Below are 20356 nucleotides of genomic sequence, written 5' to 3' on the forward strand. Positions count from 1 at the left end.
AGAGCAACCCTATAAAACTATTCCCATATTTCTTTTTCCTACCAACTGGCGGTCTCTTACATTTTTTAGGTAGAAACTAGATCAGTGTTGAAAATTCCCTAGAACAGATATGGTGAATCTCAGCATGCTTTTGCTTTCTTTAAGCACCTTTAAAATAACATTATTCTGACAAAAGGCATTTTTTGCTTGCGTCTGGACCAACACATGAGAATTTGCTGTCCTGTAGAGCTCACAGACGCCCCTCTGCACATCCCCAGCTCTTTGGCAGACAGCTGCGGGGCTGGGAAGGCGTTCAGCTGAGAAGCAGATGCTTTGTGCAGCATTAAGTCCCTCACGTGGCTCCAGCCACACGAGGAGAGCAGCACGTAATGGCACAGCGAGGCCAGTTGGTGACTCGCTAAATCCTAAATACCCCAGAGCTCTCTTCAAGACTGCTTGAGGCTGCACTGCTATAGAAAGGGATTTGTGACGGAAACGGAAAAAAGGTGATCTCTACTTTTTAAATATCTATCATTCTGATATAATTATGTATGAAATTCTTCAACTGGTAACTTCAGTTGGCACCTAATGAAGACTTAAAGAGATCTCAAGTGCAATTCCTGAAGGTGGTGATAAAAATTCCAACTAAATGCAGAGATACACAAATTTCACCTACTACTCTCATCTGAGGTTACCATTTACAATTTGATTTTGATCCTCCATGAGTAAAACTTCTGTAACTTCATTGACCTTAATGAGGTCACTCTGTTCTATGCTCAGATGAATGACAGTGGACTCCAACAGGGAGCAAGGAGTTAATGATACACACATTGCCTTTGCTGAATCAGAACAGGAACTGGGCATTAAACAGAAGCATAAAATAACTTAGGTTGAAGGGACTTCTATAGCGCAGCCTCTTGCTCAAAGCAGGGCCAACATCAAAATCAAACTGTTTTGCTGATGGCCTTGTTTGGTCAAGCTTTGAAATCTCCAAGAGTGGAGACTGTACAATCTCTCAGCAACCTGTCCCAGTGCTTCACTCCTCTCAGGGTGAACATTTTTTTTTCTCCTTATAACCAGTCTGAATTACCCTATCAGACAAAGAAAGAAGATGAGGATTTAAGGGGAGAAGAGGATTAGCACAAAGTGAAAAGACAATACTGAATGGAATGCTCACTCTTATTCTGATACTGCATATATACAATATAAGTAGTTGGAAAGAAACAGATGCAGAGGGTGTGTGCGGTGAGTGACAAGTGGGTAAGCTCCAGGTTAAGTACAAAATAAGCAACAAACTTTGGTGTCAGCATATCAGACAACATTCATTTTATTGTCAGAGTAAAAACATACTCCTTAAAGAAAACCAAACAAAAAACCCTAATGAATGTTATGATGCATGCCAAGCAATTATTGCTTTCCACAATGTGTCCTGTGACTCACTGTGCCACAGGAATCGGCGTATGGTGCTCATTCAGGGTATATCACTCACACATCTGCAATGGCTCTAAAGAGCTACTAGTTACTTGGACTAGTTTATTTGGGGATTTGGGGGGTGGGTGTGGGTGGTGAGGGTAATTTCCCTATGGCAATGCAATAAAAGTCATGCTTATTATTGTATTATTATTATTTTCAAAGAATAAAATAATGATTTTAGCAGCAGGCCAAGTACCATTAATCCTGAAGTATCTCGTATTCTAGGGAAATCAATTCAGACAACCTCTGGCATGCAAAAGCACATAAATAACGGGTAAATACTACCTGTGGTCTTCTGGGTCCAGATTTGCCTGATGCCAAGAGCAATCAATTCCTTTTTGGCTGCAAAGGATAGGAGGGCACTCAATACCTTGCAGAAGGCACTCAGTACCTGGCAAAAATCAAGCTTTCCATGTGCCAGCACCCCATGAAAGAGCAAACCCAGAAGTGTGTATGACAGAAATGGTTCTCTTCCCTAACACAGGAAGGCAACCTCCTAGAGGGACACAAAGGTAGTTCTCTTTAAGGTGTTGAATGCTCTCCCTGCCTGAGAAAGTTGTGCTTCCTATGCTTACTCCGCTTAAAAGCCAGCTCTAAGTCTCTTACTAAGGGAGGAAACAAAAGCAACAAAACATCTGTCTTTCAGTGAGTCTGCCCAAAAGCAGGAGTAGACTGGAAATCCAAGAACGTTTTTACCATTAATGAGCCATCAGAGATGCTTAAAAGCAGGGACTGAGCAGCAGCAGAAGAAAACTGTATGCAATTACAAGAAAATTCTTCTTCCCTTATCAAGACCACTCAAATGAGCCTGGGCTACAGCACGACCTGTGAGTACCACCAAAAGAATATGGCTTCAGAGTGCTAATGGAGTTTTCCTTCACACTGAGACAATTTAATGGAGGAAACAATCCTATATAGACAAGTTCTGTGTAACACTTGTATATGTTTGAAATAAGTCCACTAAGGCGGTGCTATTCATTAGCAAAAGTGGAGCAGTAAGACCAGCGGCAGACCACTGGGATTTTGCCTATGCAGGGCCTTAGATCTACAGCAGCAGTGCCACAGTTTCAAGGTCAGCATGTCTGATTCCTGAACCAGGGGGTCTGGCTCTGACCCTGTTTACACAAGGATACAGCAATAGCAATGCCGCTGGACTCAACAAAGCTGCACTGGAGTAAATCAGTGGGGAATTAGATCCTGAATTTGTATGTCTTTGCAGCTAATTTGACAGGCGGTATTAAACAACATTAACATCTCAAAATGTGACTTGGAAGAAGTAACATAAACAAACATCTCAACCTACAGCTCTCTTGCTCCCTGATCCCCGAGGAGGCAATTATTCCCTCAGTGATGTTCTGTACAGCCCAAAATACAATGATTGCCAGTACAAATATTGTGTTCCTGCTTTTTTTGTTTTATAAAATGTAATTTTGGATCGTCTGGTCTGGGGTGTTTTCTTCAGTGCTTAACTCAAGAGGTTCCAAACGGTGACTGGGGAATATAGTCATGACCTTAGCGTGACCGGTGATGGTGAACAATGGCTTGCTCTGCCTATTTCTTCACCTTGAACCTCCTGAACTGCTTAATTGTGGGGAAGACGGTTGAAACGGTGTCTGAGCAGTCTGCCAGCATCTGAACTGTGCTCTTTTATTGTTATTCTGTAGATCCCTTGCCACTGCTCAGAAAATATTCTCTATCTCTTCATAAATATCTTTTATTAGCATGTTTGTTTGCATCTAGCTTACCTAACTTCCTCTAGGAATGTACTTGAGGAAGTGCTAAAGTACATAGAAAGTATGTAGAGCTCAGACCGTTTTCCAATCAAAAGTCTTATTCATCTACGCAGAAATGTCGATGTCTTCATTTCACCCAAGGAGATAAAAACAGCATTTAGGTAATAACCACCTTCTCCTCGATGCAAATCCCCTCCCTCCAGAGAAGGAAATGCTGCCTTTGGCTAGATCCCATACAGCAGTTCTTTTGTTGGTTAATTCATGACAGTGTTAGCAAGATTTTCATTATAGGCTATTATTTGTAGCTGCTGTTTTCATGAAGCAGCTGTAATAAACAAGTGAGATTTATGTTCCTTTTTAAATTGCTTGAAATAATTAGGGTTGTTAAATTTAGACTCTGAAAGAACCTACTGATTTCTCTTTTTTTTTTTTCATAAATACAGAAGCTACAAAGCGATCTACCACTATCAGTCAGGCTTGGGACAGAATAGCGTGCACTCCATATACCATCCAGAGCACATCCAAAATGTGTTTTAGATGAGGAAAAGATCTAAGTTCTCCCAACATTTTAAAAGTAAATGACAGTTGTGCAGAATTGTTTTAACAACTACACTGTGCGTTATTCTTCTCCAGCCTACATTCAGAAAGGATTTCGTTTAGATCCTATTCTGCTCTATACAGGTGCAGATAACCTCAATCTGGATCACTCTGGTAAGCTGAATGGAAAGTAGGACCAGCACTGAGACCCTGGCACAGACCAGATTTTTGCAGCTGACCTCCCAGCTTGATGATTGATACTGCACCCAACTGTTATAAAAGCCCTGACCCATTTTGGGCATTCAAATACCAAACTTAGAGCTTGTGGTTTCCTCTCATCTCTGTATCATTTACTTTTTCCACTCATCCTCCCTCAACTACAACTTGCTGTGTTGACAGTCCCGAAGTTTATTTAAAATAAATGAACAACATGCCCTTCCCAACCCAATCTGGGCATTTCACAGCTACTTCTGCATTTCAGAGCCTGATCCAACCTCCTTCATGTCGGCACTAAAAAAATATATTCTAAAAACCTTTTCACTCTCAGGGCTGTTTTTTTTTTTTTGGTTGGTTATTTGGTGGGGTTTTTTTTGTTTTTTTTTTTTTTTTTGGTTGGTTGCTTTTGTCATCAACCATATAGTTTTTTTTTCTTTGTGCAGATATCACCATCTCAGCAGTCAAGGTTTCCTCAGTGCAGTGGGACAGACAAGATGAAAATACCAGGGTCCAGGACAGAATGTAACTGTAATGGGGGGGACAGATGTTCAGCTAACTACAGCCTTAGAGGAGGTGAGGAACAGATTATCTTAGATGTGGGATAGACCACGTTGTACCATGCATAGAAGGAATACAGCAACAATATACTAACTAGGTAACAAGAAAAGGCAAAACATGAAGAAAAGGAGAGAGCTAAACCTGTCAGTTTTAACATTACAATTATAGAGGAAGGAAAACTAGGGGAAAGTATGCAAACAAGAATGATGGAGCTGGGAAAGGGATCTGGGGTAATATGCAGAAAACAGGTGTAATAGGTATCAAAATACAAAATTGTAAGTACTTCTTTGCTCTATATATGACAAAACAGCAACAACTTCTCTGTAAATGAAAAAATTCCGGGGCATTAAAATCATGTAGGCATACTATCTTAAATCAGTCCTATGTAATACCAGTAAGTGGCATGCAATGGGATGGGGATTTACTGCTAAGAAGTATAAAGCCCTACATGTCAGGAGAGCAGTGATGTTGCCTGAGAACAGCTGGCTGCAAAGCTGTGAACCCAAGAAAGACCTAAAGGTGACTGCAGGTAAGGCTAGCCACATAATTCAGTTTCTATGTGTGATGCTTCTGAGTAATGCAGGAAAAGGGTCAAAAGCCAAGATATTTTTGGATGTGTACATGTGAAGGGGTGATATGGAAATCTAAAGCATAATGCCATGTCAAAACAACCAGTGTGAGCTGTTCGGGTCTCCAGAGATTACTAAGATAGAAAAAATAAAGGAAATACAAATAAGGACAATAAAAATGATCTAAGGAGAGAGTGAGAGAGATAAATTAATATAGTCTATAAATAAGAAAACTCCTGGGCTGAGATCCAGCTATAAATACCTCTAAGTTGGTATCTGTAGGGGCAGGTACTTAATCTAGCTCAGAAGATAGTAGGACAAGGAGTAATTGCATAAATTTAGGGGTGGAAAAATTCAGAATGTATAGCAAGAAAAAGTTATTTGAAGAGACACATCTGCTCAACTGTGCAGATTCTGCAGGTGGTAGCCAAGGCACACTTACTGAATGCATCCAAGAACAGGCTGAATAAGTGGCTCTGGGAAATGATGCAGTCACAGCCTTCTACAGTCCAAAGTGATCACCACAGACAAACTTACTGATCTGTTAGTCTCTTTCTTTATGGGTTATCTGAAAGACTGCTTATCTATTTAAAACAAAACAAAAACAAAACACCAACACCACAAAATAAAACAAGAACAAAACCGAACCTAGAGATCCATATGCAGTGACAATAGACCTGCAATAGAGCTCAGAACTGGGGATGGGCAGCACAGGTACCAGCAGACCTCCTTAACTCTCTCCTGGCTATTCAGCCGTGTATGCAGTGTCATGCTGCTAGGCAGGACAGTGTCAGCAGGGCAAAAACTGCTGACCCAACTGGCAGAATATTCTGAGTATCTCAACACCGAGGTCAAAGGCTGAACCCGGGAACTACCTCTGATACTCATGGCCCTTCGGTAAGAGATCCTGCACGGAAGTTGCTGCATAAATTACATACTTTGCTTCATGATTAGCTGGAAACCAACACTAGCAGCATATATCAATTCTCAGGAGCTCTAAAATACACTTGTATTAAGAAATTGAAATAAAAAACAAACAAACAAAAAAAAAACATTTGCAACAAGCCTTAGAATGTTCATTGACAAACGGGTATACACAAACGTGAGGAATATAAAACCCAGGTATGATATACCCCCCCTTAAAAATATCCCATCCCAACTGCACTCACCAGTCGGGACTTCTGTCCCCTCCTCAATGTAGATGGGCAGTGGTGATTCCTCCATAGGATGAGGCACTGATGGAAAGTAATGAATTGTGGTAGTATTTGTCGCAAAGTGACTACAATAAGATGGTCCCTCTCTTATCATTACAACTACATAAGGCTGGTTATTGTCACAAAGAGTCCTTTCTCACAGCGGCCACCTCCTGTCACAGTGCCCAGTCCGACGTGCAGGCCCGAGAGGTTAATCCCCACCGAGCATTCGCCACCTCAGCGGGCAGAGACCAAGGTGCCTGTCCTGGGTGCCTCAGGATCCTCTCACCTGACAACAGCCTTGCTAGCCCCGTCCCTGGAGCTTAACTCTTGGAAACCCACACAGTTGAAGAAGCCAAAGGGAGCCAATGCATAGACAGGCACAAGTAGAGTTATCGAGTCAAGGTTGTAATATTTCATGCACAGAACCAGAAGAGAGAGGCTCTGATGCTTAAAGCTCGCCGTTAGCTGTTGAAAAGCCACAGCAGGTGATGGAAGGCTGCACCGCAAATGGCCTATGGACCACAAACCTTTCATTATTCATTTGTTTGGAGCACATGTATCAGACTTAGGAGGCTCCTGATTATTTGCTTGTGATAGTGAAATCTCCAGAGAAAACTCTTCAGATCTGTGCTGCACTGGGCCGCACGCTTATTCTGCAGTTTCCAGACACCATACAGTCACTTCTGTAGGGTTCATCTGTTTGGGTTCTTCTCTATTTGGGAGCTTCTTCTTTTAAAGTTTTTTTTTTCTTTTTTTTTTTTTTCCCCTCACTGTTTCCCATTTAAAATCTCTGGGAAGCACATTTTGAATTTCCCATACTGGAATGAAGTACTCATCACAAAAATGATAATAATCAAAAGCCTTCTCAAATTTTTCCCTCTCTGTTGCCTTTTAATAATGGTGATGTACCTTCTCAAGGCTACACAGTCCTGAACTAGTCTCAGCTAGGATTCCAGCTACAGGAAAGGATAACTCTTTAATCCTTTGTGGGGTTTTCTTTCTCTTACTACTGTCTGTTCTTCAGAAAGACTGCTCTATAACATCCATAAAACCAGCCAAAGAACACTTGCGGTTTAAAGCTATTAAATAAAGTGTCTTACAACGTTTCTGCTAGAAACACAACCGGAATAAAGAGTGTTTGCCGCAGATGCTTGACTGGCAACGGGCCTCACGCTCGAGCTTTGCTGGGTTCAAAGGGCCACCAATTCCCTGCCTTTACCTAACCCCACCTCCCGGTTGACATGGAAAATGAAGGGAAGCACAGGGCAGGGAACAGCAGACCACGGTTGCCTACAGAACTACCATACAAGCCACAGAAATCATGGTTTACCAGGGCGCCTTGCGCAAGCCACTTCTATCTAGAAGCTGAACTAACATTCCAGCTCAACAATAGCAAAAAAACATTTGTTACCACACGGCGTTTTGCTACTCATTAACCAGCAGTTGCTATGCAAGCATAATGGAGTGCTGCAATTCAGAGATATATGTTATTTTTCCAAAAATATGTTGATTTATAGGAAATCAGCCTGACGTGAGCGCTCGTGGGCTTGCCATGCCACTTGACACAGTGCATGCTTCGGAGTTATGCAAAGCGGGCCCTGCATTGGGAACAATGCAGTCATTTTCCTTGCTAAGCTAAGTTTGCGTTAAGGCAACGAGAATCTTCATCTATGCAGCCCCTTAAAACATTTAATCAGATTTATTTCCTAATCAGAGCAGAGCTTACTATACTACTCAGAGTTTTTAAATCAGAGATCTGCAAGCAAACCATGTCAGTAGGTGATGTGGAGAAAAAAATGTTGGATTTTTACAACGGGCAGCTTTCTTTGTCCCATGAAGAATACTGTACTGGGCTCATGCAGACCAAGCGTTCAGTCTGGAGCCAAATGCTTTCACAATACATTTGCAACAGTATTCACCAACGGAGAGAGGCATTTAGTCTAATTTTAAAGGGTATCACCACAGGTTGTAGAAAAGGCCTGAAATACCTCTGTGTTATTTGAGGCCAAATGGGCATACACACGCTCTCTCTTACCCACACGTATACGTGCACGCTCTAGCACACGTGCACACGAACAAATGGCTCTACAGACAGAACTTGGATTTTGTACAATCCAAGGTGGAGAAGCTGGTTCTTGTCACGGGGTTTGGGGAGCAGGGACTCTGGGATGCTAAAACGAGCCCTCACCCGTGGGTCCCCTCTGCTGTGGGCAAACCACTTTAATACTGTCCCTCCAGGATTTACAGACCAACTTTACAGGCACGCTGCTTAAATGTCTGCAAAGTGCTTTGCAATGATTTCTAAATTCTGCAGTGTTATGTGCAGAAGAACTGCGCAGATAGATTTAAGATAACAGTTGCTGAGCATTATTACTGTATAACTACAGCCTATTTTTACATGCTCTATACTTGGTTTCTACGAACAGATGGCAAATGTTCAGTATTGGAATGTTTTAATCATCTTTATAACCCTTTTGTAATTTCATAAACAAGCATAAATAACACTTACATGAAGAAGAGTCTCTCCTGAGTGGATATTCTCTTCCTGTTTGGAAAAAAAAGACAAAGAAAAGGCAAAAAAATATTTTAAAGAAAAAAAAATGGGTCCAGGAAAATAAGTCAGGCATGTTTTAACATTATCATGCATAGTGTTTTCTGAATTTCATCTGTGAGCTTATAGTTTTGAAGAACATCAAGACACTGAAGGTAGTACCAATGGCAAACCAGATTATTTCTTATCTCATTCAGTGAAAACAGAAAAAAAAATGCCTATATCTGTTTCAAGAGTAAGGAAACTGCAGCAGTGAAATAAAACGCAAATGCCACGTGACCTGAAGAAAAAAGGAAGAACTTTTAACTACATTGCAGCTTGCTGATAGCCCTGTAGCTCTACGCATGGGTTGCTCTCCTACCTGTGGGCAGCCTACCTACCCCAACACCCTAAAGCAGAGTGTTCCTGCTGCACTTTGGCACTGCGTAATCGTTTTTCCACCCCAGCCCTCTAGCACCAGCTGCATTCAAACCCAAGTCCTGCAGCCATGGCAGTGAAGGCGTTCTTTGAGGCCGTGACCATTCTAGGCAACAAAGAACCACAACAGGAAATCCAGTAACTGCTAAAATGAACGAGCCTGCCCAGCAGCACATGGGTTTTACCAGCCACCCTCATGCAGCTTCATGCCATCCGCCTGCTGCTGCCCACCCGCAGCTGGCTGGCAGGAACATGGACTTGATTCACGCTCCCCTTCCACCAGCTGAGCTGGAGGGATTTGTGGATGCTCTTGGGGCAGGGTTTAGGGCTGGTACCAATCTGTTTTTTGTTTGTGTGAATGTAGACACACCAGATAAAAGCAACTGAAAGAAATGCAGCAGATGCTGTAGGACTCCACTGCAGTTTCAGAATCACAGACTGGCAGCGTGGTAGCAGCCCTTCTAATGGCTGGCTTTGGCAGACAAGGGGAAGGACAATGCACAGCAGCAGCCTCATTTAATTTCTACTACATTATCTTATATCAATATTAGCTACTCTGTAAGTAATTTAAAGAGTATTGCCTAGAGTTTACATGCCTTGGGATGATACTCCGCTAGCACAAATCAATTAAATCCATGGCACTACAACAGCTGAGGATTCGAGTAAGTATGTATTTATGGGAGAAATTCAACAATTGTTAAATTACTGAATTTTCATCCTCACACTTTTCTCCCAAATGCCAGGGACCCAGTCTTGCAAGCAGTCCTCCCTTCATATAAGTGAAGTTAGTGATGAGAAGTCAAAGGCACTAATCCTAGTAGTTAATCTATTCAAAGCTGCACTTCTTAAACGATCTACAGTTTATTAGTATGACCAATCAAACAAGCATCACTTGCAAAAGGCTTTAACTACCATGGCTTCCCATCCATTTTTATGCATTGTAATACGGTTAAATTTAAAAGAAACAAATCAGCGTAATCTTTTCAGTCATTTGCCAGCATGATTAAATGCCTGGGTAAGGCACCAGTGTAAAGAGACTCCCCTTACTGGTGGAACTGGCAGTTTGTATCCAAACCCTGGGGCACTGGAAAAGCTAGAAGGGATAAAATTAAAATAACAGGGGTTTGCTGGTGAGTCTTGAGGTGCATTGAGGAAAATCCTGGGAGCATCACTGCCCTGGAGACCTACTGAAAGGCTTGTGCCTGAGAGTCTCTTTGGAAACAGCCAGCCAACAGGACTTGGCTGGAAGCCACTAAGATGTTACTCAGTCTTGGCTATGCAGAGTATTGACTTAAGGGAAAACTCACTGAAATATTTGCAACAATAAGCTGAAAGACAAGTTCATCCCTGAGGTTTTACAAATAGAGCTATGCTCGGGCACAGGGGCTTTCAGAAGCACTGTGCAGAAAGAGCACACCAACCGAAAGTGCCTTCCTATCTTCCCCAGCATTGTTGCACCTCTTTTCACACAGGACTTCAAATGCACCAAAGCCTCCTGCCACAGCCCAAACATTTCACCTCTGCCATGTAAGAAACATCAAGGCAACCCTCCCCCCCCCCCCCCCCAAAAAAAAGCTATGAATTAGTGACTACCAGCAACGTTTTGCTCTTAGTTACAGAAAAGTAAAATGAAGTGAAAATCAGTAGCATTTGAATTATTCCAAATTTATGCCGGACTCTAGCCCAAACTCCCCAAACAAACAAAAAGACCCAGGATATGGATCTACCACCGCCAAGCACGCAACCACCTTCCCAGTACCTCCAAATATCACAGTGCCATCTGCAATCTCCTGCTTTTTGCGAGGTGTGATAGAAAATAACCCTGGGACCGCACAATAAAAAAATGCAGGTTAATAAATGACAGCGAGAAGCGGCCTTTCGTCTCTCGGGCTGTGGGCTTGGGTCCCTGCCCACACGCGGGGCAACACGGGGACCCCACCGGGAGGAAAGGTGTCTGTCGCCCTCCAGCGGGTGCTGCCTCAAAGCATCGCAAACCATGGGAGAGGTGAGAAGGGGAAGGAAAAGAGAAGGTGAGATGCACGCAAATGAAGAGAAAAAAAAAAAAAAAAACAAAAAAAAAAAAAACAAAAAAAAAAAAAAAAATGCAAAGCAGAGAAAAGGAAGAGACAGTTGAAGAGGAAATACAAAGATGCTATCTCTGAAAGTGCCGAAAATAAAAGTTTCCAGTGTTGGTCTAACCAGGGCAAGACAGACAACCTCCCGCCACGCTCGTGCTTCAGCCTCGATTTTATTCCTTCTTGCTCTGGGTGAGTGACACCGTCCTGGTGCTGGCTACTCAGCTGCTTACGTATTTTTCTTTAAAAAACCATCCTCTGGGCAATCCCAGCAGCGTACTTCTGGGACAGCCTTCAGGGCGATCTCTCCGTAATACTCATGCAAGGGTAGACAATGCCAAAAAGCAGTCAGCTCGCCCAAATCCAAACCTCGAAGTAAACATCCAGTTTTTTCGCCAAAGCCTCTCCTCTCCAAATTCCACAGCAGCAGGTTTTAATGGACCGTTTTACTCCCGAACCCATAAAATCTAAACCGGTAGCAACTGTCATCCAAGCACCGAATTACACTGACATATCTCACGGATGGGGCTGCCTTGCTTTTTTGCACGTCCAAAACTCGAAACATTTTGACATGCAAGCAAAAAAATATTGCAGTTACCAAAATAGCACTATCAACGTAACTAGCTCCTCTCGGAACATTTTCTTAATGCCTTTCCCAATACGGTTAAAAAAATGGGAACTAAGCAAAAACTCCATCTTTACACCTTGGCACAAACCGTGCTGGAATACGTGTGGGGTTGTGTTTCTTCGTGTTTCCCTGGATCTTCTCCCACTACTTTTTCATCAGTGATTTCCTTTAAACGTAGCTCTTATTAAACGGCAGAAATCAGCTTCTTCAATTTATAAATACAAAGTTTTGCCACTCTCGGGGCTGCCTAGGGAAAACACAGCTCGCCTTCTGTTTCACAAATAACACACACTCTGCACATTTCTTCGCCTGTGTGAAATAAATTCTCCCATGTTCTTATATGGAAACCTCACACGTCCCCCCACACGCTGCCTGGTACAAGCTCAGATGGAGATGGGCATTGACGACCTTAAAGCCAGCGGGTGAGATGTTGACCCCGGTCCCCCCAGCACTCTCACCCCTCCGCACCGCACTGAGCTCCCCAACCTGCCCCGGGCAGTCCCTTCCCCAAAGCCCATCACAACTTTGATTTTAGCTTTGCCAAGGATCAACGAAAAAAAATATAAATAAGCAAAGGAAGCGCAGTGGCTGTATTACCCACCAGGTAGGCCCATGAGCATCAGATGGAGCTCTGCCCGTACCAACCTCTTCACTTGAGGTTAGCGCAAGGCAGCCAGAAAAAATACGGCGGGAGGGGGGGGGAAGGCGAGAGCAAACGGGCAAAAAATAGCCGGGGAGCGGGGAGGAGAGCAGAGGAGAGGAGCGTGCTCCGCGGATGTGCTGGAGGGCCGCCAGCAAGTGGTTAATTGCAGGCTGCGAACTGTTATCTCGGAAAAAAAGTTAACGTAAGGTGGGGGGGGAGAGGAAAAAAAAAAAAAAAAGAGAGAGAAAAAAAAAAAAAAGCCGGGTGAGGAGACAGCTGGAAGGAGCAAATAATAAATGGAGGGGGAAGGGAACGCGCGCCCGGGGAGGCAGGGGAGGCGCGGACAAAGGCTGGGCGCTGCCCGGCTCGGCTCGGCACGGCTCGGCACGGCTCGGCACGGCTCGGCTCCCCTTTGTTCCCTCGGCTCGGCTCCGGCCCCACCGCCCTCCCTCCCGCCCGGGAGGCACCGGTACCTGCGGTCCGCTGGGCGCGGAGCCTGCGCGCCGCTGCGCCCCTGCGGCCGTGCGGCGGAACGGTGCGGCGCGACTAGCAGCGCCGGGCGGGGGGCGCCGGTGATTTATAAGCGCTTTCTTCCTGACCTCTCGTGTCTGTTGTCTAATGAGGGAGCTTTGAGCATCACCCATCCTGCTGAGTGGAAAAACACCGGCACGGCCTCTTCTTTGCTGGGGAGGGGGGGAGCCTAAAGGAAGGGGTGTGGGGGAAGGAGGGGCCATGCAGCAGAGCGGGCGGCGGAGCCCGGGCTGGCAGGCGGCCGCGGGGAGGGGTTTGGTGGCCGGGGGAGCGGGGCGGCGAGCAGGGGGGGTCGGCTCGGAGCCCCCCCGCTTCTCCCCGGGCCGCCCGGAGCCGGCCCCGGGCCGGGGGCGCCGCCCGCAGCCCCGCGCCCCGCTTCCCCCGGCTCGGCTGCTCGCTGCCGCACAAAGAGCGCCCTTCTCGCAGACAAAGCATCCGCCCGAGGTGTCACCGGGGCTGGCCGGCCCTTCGCCCGGCTCCCCGGCTGCCGGTTTGGCCACCACGTACCCCGGGATAAAGCGCGGGGGGGCTCGGACACCGGTCCCGGCGTCGCTGCGCCAGGTTTTGGGGTTCTCGGTCGGGTTGGAGGCGGCAGCAAGCGGCGTGGCCCGGCAGGTGCCTGGCTCCCGGCTCTCGGCTGCCGACGCCTCCCAAAAACGCAGCCCCCGGCAGCCCGGCTCCCAGCAGCACGACGGAGTGAGCCCGGGGGCGAGCAGGGCAGCGGTTTGTCCTGCCTCGGCTTTCGCTGCACCGAAAGCCGGTGCCTTGCTCCTGCCGGCGAACGGGGACACGATCGGGGTGTGTGTCCCCTACCCTCATCTCCCGTAGTTCTGTTAATTCAGGGATTCAGCAGCGTGTAGGCTCGCTAGGCATTTTCCTCCAGCCCCCGCAGAAGACTCGGTGAGATACGCTGTACTGTGAAATACCGTTTTGTTGCAGGGGCAGAGCAGCTGGAAGAAGGAGATCCGAGGCCGTCAGCATTTTGCAGAAGTCCCTGGGTGCTCACCGCGCACACTGGGACCAGCAGGGATTGATCACAGAGGAGCACGTACTCCCCGCAGCCCTGCTCCCCAAGGCTTTCCCCGCCACCAGACCCTACCTGCCCACAACACACACTAGGCTGGCAGTCATGGAGCGACATGGCTGTGAAACCCACCACCTACGCACAGGCTGCCGAGGGGCCAAATTCCATCAGGGCAGCCTCCAGGGAGGTCTCTAGAAAAGGCTTATTTCCTTGGCTGGCTCATGCAAAAGCACAGAGAGCTGCACCCCCTCTGAGCGCTCATTGCTGGCAGTGCAGGACGCCAGGTACCATGTGCCACAGGCACGCCGCTCATTTTGCCTGACTCCAGTGCAGTATCCAAGCTGATTTGCAAAAGGTCCCTAATCTGAAAAAATAGATACAGGTATTTGATACATGCAGCTAATAAAAGAGCTATGTCCTCTAAACAGACTGGTTTAAACTAATTACACGATGTAGTGCATGCTGCCACCTACGCCTTCTGATTCAGGTTTCTGGTGTACTGCAGCTTTGGATTCCTAGGCATCCTTTGCTGAAGGCAGCTAGCATTTTGTGAGGCTACACGAGGGACCACAAACACAAGGCAGCTATGGCTGTACCAGGGAACAAGGCAACACATTTCTCACCGGCACAGGCACTTGTTGAGTTGTGGTGAGGATGCCTCAATGCCGACCAGGAACTGGCAGTCACATCAGTGAAATGAAAGTAGTGGCTGGAACCACATCGTGCTGAGGATCCTGCCAGCACAGCTGTACCACTGACAGCAGCGGAACATTTTGCTCAAGTTCTCTAGAGGAATCAAAGCCTGTATTTTCTTTCTCTGGCTCTCTCTTGTTCTGTTGTTCCAGGCTCTGTAAAAGAAGTCAGCCACACACAGCACATGGTTGCTCTCTGCGTTTGAAAAAAAAATGTTTGGGGGAAGAAAACCACAGCCAAAGCTGTTTTGAAGTCAGAAGCATGTAAACAGTACCTGGAACTAAGTGGAATAATAATAATAATTAGTCCTTTTGTGCCATAAATATGTGCATTGCTGCCTGCTGTTTCATTGTGAGACAGCAAGACTTCTAAGAATGAGCCTGATGAATATTTGGGGGAACACTGCCTTCAGCTGCAGCAGCATACAGCAGCTCAAATGCCTCTGGCTCCTCCAGCTCTTATATAACCAAAATCACAAGTTAGAGCCCAAATTACAAAGCATAAGCATGTGTATAATGTTAAGAATATAAGTGGTGCCTTAAATTGCCATCCTTTTACTGTAGGTCTGGCTTTAATCTGTTACTAATTTTAGTTCTGCAGTTCCGTTGATTTCGATGTGTGGTGGTGCCATTAATAGTGGAATCAAGCCTAACCCCTTAAAAACCCACCATGAGAGCATTAACCCAAACTTAAGTAAGGTAGGCCAAAATCACTGTGGTTACAGGTAGGTGTAGTTCATATGACTCGTATACCAGATCCAAAATGTATCCGGTATTAAGATACTGTAGAAAGCCACAATATAATGTTCCCGTGACTGCTTTGCACATCAGCCAGAGCTGCAGGTTTTTGCACACCTGGCCAAGGCACAGGTTAGTCTTCCTTTGTGTTCTGCCTCTTTCTGGAGCCTATATTCCCCATTCACATGCTGATCTGCTTTCTGGAGTTTTAAGGTGTTGGGTGCTGATACCGTGAGCGCTTCTTGTATCTGTTTAATCCAATAACATAACTCGTCTTTAATCTCCATGTCTGGGTCACAGGTTTTAAAAAAGACACTGGGCCAAATCCCCAGCTTGGCTATAATGTGTGGAAATCTACCGGGAAGGCACGGAAGTCAGAAGAGATTTGCTGTACCTGCACCCTACAAAGGAGGTCTCAAGGGGCAGTGATGTGAGTGCCTAATTTCGCAGATGGATGCGTATTAACACAAGTCTGCGGCAGAGGTGGAGCAGATTTCTGTCAGGTGAGGCGGCTGGAGGGAGGGATATCACACCAGGATCAAAAATATGCTCATCCGCAAGCTCTCCTTCATTTTAAAATCAAAGTGGCTTTAATATTTCTTGCTTTTTCAGGACAAAAACTTGTTTCTTCTCAACCTGTGGCTGCTAAAGGGAATGCAACTCAGGACCAAGGCAAGGCAACAACAAGGAGCTGGTTTTGCAGGGATTGGGAAGATTTTGCATATAAGTATTAAAATAAAAAAGCAAAATTTATTCTAGGCACAAAGTCCAGCAGAAATCTAAGGAGCAAGTGCAGAGCACTATCTGTAAAGAAGGGCATAGGCAAGAATAGAAAAAAGATGCTCTGAATAAGCTGACTGCATTAATGAGTCTCCAAACACAGATTTCGTATATAAAGCTATACGGGGGAAACCTTTGCGGTTCCCCTGTATGGGAAAGGACTGTGAGCCTGAAAAAAGGAGGCAGATTTTGTGAGGGATTTAAACATCATGCAGTGACTCTGGATTGCAGATTTTAAGCATTACTAAATCAGGGAACAGAACTGTTGCTATTGCTATTACGTACCAGGATATTTCACTAATCCGTGCAATCCACTAAATTGCTGTAGTTTTAGTCTGTGTTTATTTTAGATGAAATTATGGCCTGGACAGTTAATTTTTTGTTAGTTTATCCATTTAAATCATATACAAATAAAATACCAAACAGAAATCAAAACATGACCTGTGATTTTGGTATATTTCCCATCACGTGAACCTGCCGGTGATGGAGCCAATCCACCCAGTTTATCAGTCAAACCCAAAGACAGCTAAAAACCACAGGAATTCTTGAAAAGTAGCCCTGTTGGCTTTAAATTCTATTAAAAATGTGATTTTAATACTACTGCTGGTGGCCTATTTTGTTTATGTTACAAACTGCCTAGCCATTATGGGATTGCTTCCGCTGATCGTTTCCCTACATCAAGCTAATTACATATTAATTTGAGGCATTTTGCACGTCTCAGAGGCTAGAGTGGGCCCTTTCTGAGCTCCAGGCAAGTTTAGAAATGCCTGTTCCTTTACAGGAGCTGATTCCTGAAGTGAGGGGCAGACCCAGAGGAACCAAACAGCCTGGGACTGAAGCACTCACACGGGTTTGTGGAAGAAGTTGAGTGTCTCAGGTTAACTGACAGTCAGCTACCTGGAAATAAAAAGCTCTCATGTAACCAAAGGTTTACGCTAGGATTTTCAAGAGCTCCTGAGCAATTTCAAATCCCTTAAAGGAATGTAGTATAGAATGAAAACTATAGGTATTATTAAAGAATGTCTCCGAACCAAAAGCCAGCCAGTTTCATAAAAATGAGCTAAGAAGCAATAACAGATACTCTGTCTCCTGCTGGATGCTGCATGAACCGTATGTTTTGTATTTTTTAAGTCATGCCAAAAAATGTTTTTTTCTTTGCTGTTGTCATTGGGGAAAGACAGTGAAAGAGCTATGCATAAAATGAGGTTAAAGTAATCTAATTAAAACAAATAAACAATGTGCTTTCATCTTTAATTCATAACCAGTCATTTGGGATCTAACTTTAAAAAAATAGATAAAAATTCAGAAAGGATTTTGAAGGATGACTGTTTCCCTTTAAGATTAATGATAAACATACTTGTGTATTCAAGGGAGAATAGATCCAGTGTTATGTAACAGGATAAAGAAACAAAATCCTTTTTCCTTAAATTAAAATAACCAGTACGTGTGTGGATTTTAGTCAATCACTGAAAATTCAGGAAACCCATTTTCTTTCACAACTGCATTCCATATGCTAAAAATTGAGGTCTTGTAACTTTTAAACAGGATCACAACTAAGGACACAAAAGATTTGTTTGTCCTGTTTGTCCATTCTTTTCCAGTAGATGACTGTTCCCTGAGAAAAACACTGTAGCACTTGTGCAGTGCAACATCCAAATTTTTGCTCATCTTTTCATTTAATGCAGCATAAGCAAATCCAGTCATTGGACTTCCCAGAAAATTATTCTTTTTTAATCTACTTATCTAGTACTATATGTATACTCGTAGATGTACCACTTATGTCTTTTTATCTTTTATTTATTTTTTTTCTGAACTAACTGCTGCATAACAGCTCTTATCAAATCTTGCAATGCCTACCTAAATTTGCCACTTAATTTGATGGGACAAGATCAACAGGTAATGGATTTTTTTAATGTTGGCATTGTTCTCTGCTGGATTAATCATATAAAATGTGCAAAAAAAAAGTAAATAGAGTAGAGTAGAGAAGCGAAGCGAAAGAAAAGAAAAGAAAAGAAAAGAAAAGAAAAGAAAAGAAAAGAAAAGAGAAAAGAAAAGAAAAGAAAAGAAAAGAAAAGAAAAGAAAAGAAAAGAAAAGAAAAGAAAAGAAAAGAAAAGAAAAGAAAAGAAAAGAAAAGAAAAGAAAAGAAAAGAAAAGAAAAGAAAAGAAAAGAAAAGAAAAGAAAAGAAAAGAAAAGAAAAGAAAAGAAAAGAAAAGAAAAGAAAAGAAAAGAAAAGAAAAGAAAAGAAAAGAAAAGAAAAGAAAAGAAAAGAAAAGAAAAGAAAAGAGAAAAGAAAAGAGAAAAGGAAAGGAGAGGAGAGGAGAGGAGAGGAGAGGAGAGGAGAGGAGAGGAGAGGAGAGGAGAGGAGAGGAGAGGAGAGGAGAGGAGAGGAGAGGAGAGGAAAAGAAAAGAAAAGAAAAGAAAAGAAAAGAAAAGAAAAGAAAAGAAAAGAAAAGAAAAGAAAAGAAAAGAAAAGAAAAGAAAAGAAAAGAAAAGAAAAGAAAAGAAAAGAAAAGAAAAGAAAAGAAAAGAAAAGAAAAGAAAAGAAAAGAAAAGAAAAGAAAAGAGAAAAGAAAAGAAAAGAAAAGAAAAGAAAAGAAAAGAAAAGAAAAGAAAAGAAAAGAAAAGAAAAGAAAAGAAAAGAAAAGAAAAGAAAAGAAAAGAAAAGAAAAGAAAAGAAAAGAAAAGAAAAGAAAAGAAAAGAAAAGAAAAGAAAAGAAAAGAAAAGAAAAGAAAAGAAAAGAAAAGAAAAGAAAATTTTTCTACCACAGAACCTACATTTTCCACTTCTGTATTTTACAAAAGCACTCATACCAGAAGTTGTGCATCAGAATTTGATATATAAAGTTCCTCTTTATCACATGAATTCAATTTTCCAAAAGAAGGCAAACAATACTATTAATAACCAAGATACAAGCCCTGAAAAGGCTAAGGCTCTGAATGTACTTGCTGCAAAAAAAAATGTCATCTTGTTGGATCTAATTCTGGAGTCAGTATTTCACACAATGCAGAACGGGCAGCGATTTGCATAGAAAGGCACTGCTGAGTTAAGGTGATACTCACTCTTGCATGACAGAAGCATGCAGGCGCTTTGCTGAGCTCCTTGGAGCTTTGTCTGCAGACCAAAGTAAATCATGCTTACGTTGGCACGTCCTTGCACATGTCCACACTTCAAGTTTTTAGTCCTGAGAGCGAAGCCTTGAGTCTGGGCACTCTAAGCAGCATTCCCCCAGTGGAGAAAGTCCTCTATTAGCGCTACACCAGCAGCACAAGGTGTGCTCGGAGATGCTGCTGTTTGCCTTGTAACAGAACAGGGCTGCGGTGATTGAGCTGATCAACATTTTGGGCTCTGCTGCCTCCCTCTTCCTCCTCCTGCTTGGCCTGCAGTGCCTGCCTGGTGCAGCAGGGCTGCGCTGGGCTGCCTTCCCTCCCCGCTTCCCCAGCGGTGCGGCAGCTGTGTGCTCAGCTCCCCGTCCCTTCGAATGCCCCAGCACATTGTGAACGTGCCTCTTTCCCTGCTAACAACATGCTCATCATGCTCTGGCTAAATATTCTGCCTGCACAGAGATTTCCTTGGCCTCGTGTGCAGGACTGTTCCTGCAGAGCCGGGATGGTGACGCTGCGGAGGCGATACAGAAGCTGGAGGTGACAGGCTAGGAGATGGGGAAGAAGTTGTGGCAGACACACCGAAAGTAGTAAAAGGTCAACGGGGCCTGAGGCTGCCATGCAAAACCACTTCCATTCCCACTTGGAGCCCCTCACCGTGCTGGGCAGGGTTGGCCTGGCCACATCCCAGGTGACAGCGGGCATTGCAGTGGAGGGTAGCCCTGAAATTCCTGGTGGTGAGCTCGCAGATGCAGCCGAGCCCTCTGCTTACGTGACTGATCAGACAAGCTGATGGATTAAACTCAGCAAAGAGGAAGAAGTGGGATCACTGGAGTATTTTCATACAAGCTGGTATTTCTTTTTATTTGCTTATGGGTCCCTCTGCTCCCTTCCCTCTCAAAGTGATGGTGA

At 44.2% G+C, this 20356-nt stretch overlaps 1 protein-coding gene and 1 long non-coding RNA gene across 8 annotated transcripts in view; one reads left to right on the forward strand and one right to left on the reverse strand.

The window, feature by feature from the left end:
* Positions 1 to 13224, reverse strand: part of SLC6A6 (solute carrier family 6 member 6) — a 57277-nt gene extending 44053 nt beyond the window's left edge. The window contains exons 1-4 of one of the 6 annotated variants that reach the window (XM_048070292.2): positions 13049 to 13150; positions 8771 to 8806; positions 6235 to 6300; positions 1738 to 1794 (exon numbers count right to left, since the gene is read on the reverse strand). In XM_048070292.2, the coding sequence (XP_047926249.1) occupies positions 1738 to 1794; positions 6235 to 6289 (112 nt within the window). In that variant the 5' untranslated portion in view covers positions 6290 to 6300; positions 8771 to 8806; positions 13049 to 13150. Of the gene's footprint in view, positions 1 to 1737; positions 1795 to 5507; positions 6134 to 6234; positions 6301 to 8770; positions 8807 to 12533; positions 12549 to 13048 lie in introns of those variants that run through there. The other 5 variants (XM_048070300.2, XM_067002998.1, XM_048070304.2 and 2 more) reach the window with 5 other exon arrangements.
* Positions 12670 to 17579, forward strand: LOC106045049 (uncharacterized). Of its 2 annotated transcripts, XR_010833893.1 has the most exons (3): positions 12670 to 12777; positions 15861 to 16063; positions 16173 to 17579. It is a non-coding gene; the product is annotated as an uncharacterized lncRNA (long non-coding RNA). The 2 variants fall into 2 exon arrangements; XR_001212588.3 differs by lacking the exon at positions 12670 to 12777 and having other exon boundaries at positions 13352 to 16063.
* The last annotated feature ends 2777 nt before the right edge of the window (positions 17580 to 20356 follow it).

This window comes from Anser cygnoides, chromosome 10 (genome assembly GCF_040182565.1).
Source record: "Anser cygnoides isolate HZ-2024a breed goose chromosome 10, Taihu_goose_T2T_genome, whole genome shotgun sequence".
NCBI lineage: Eukaryota > Metazoa > Chordata > Aves > Anseriformes > Anatidae > Anser > Anser cygnoides.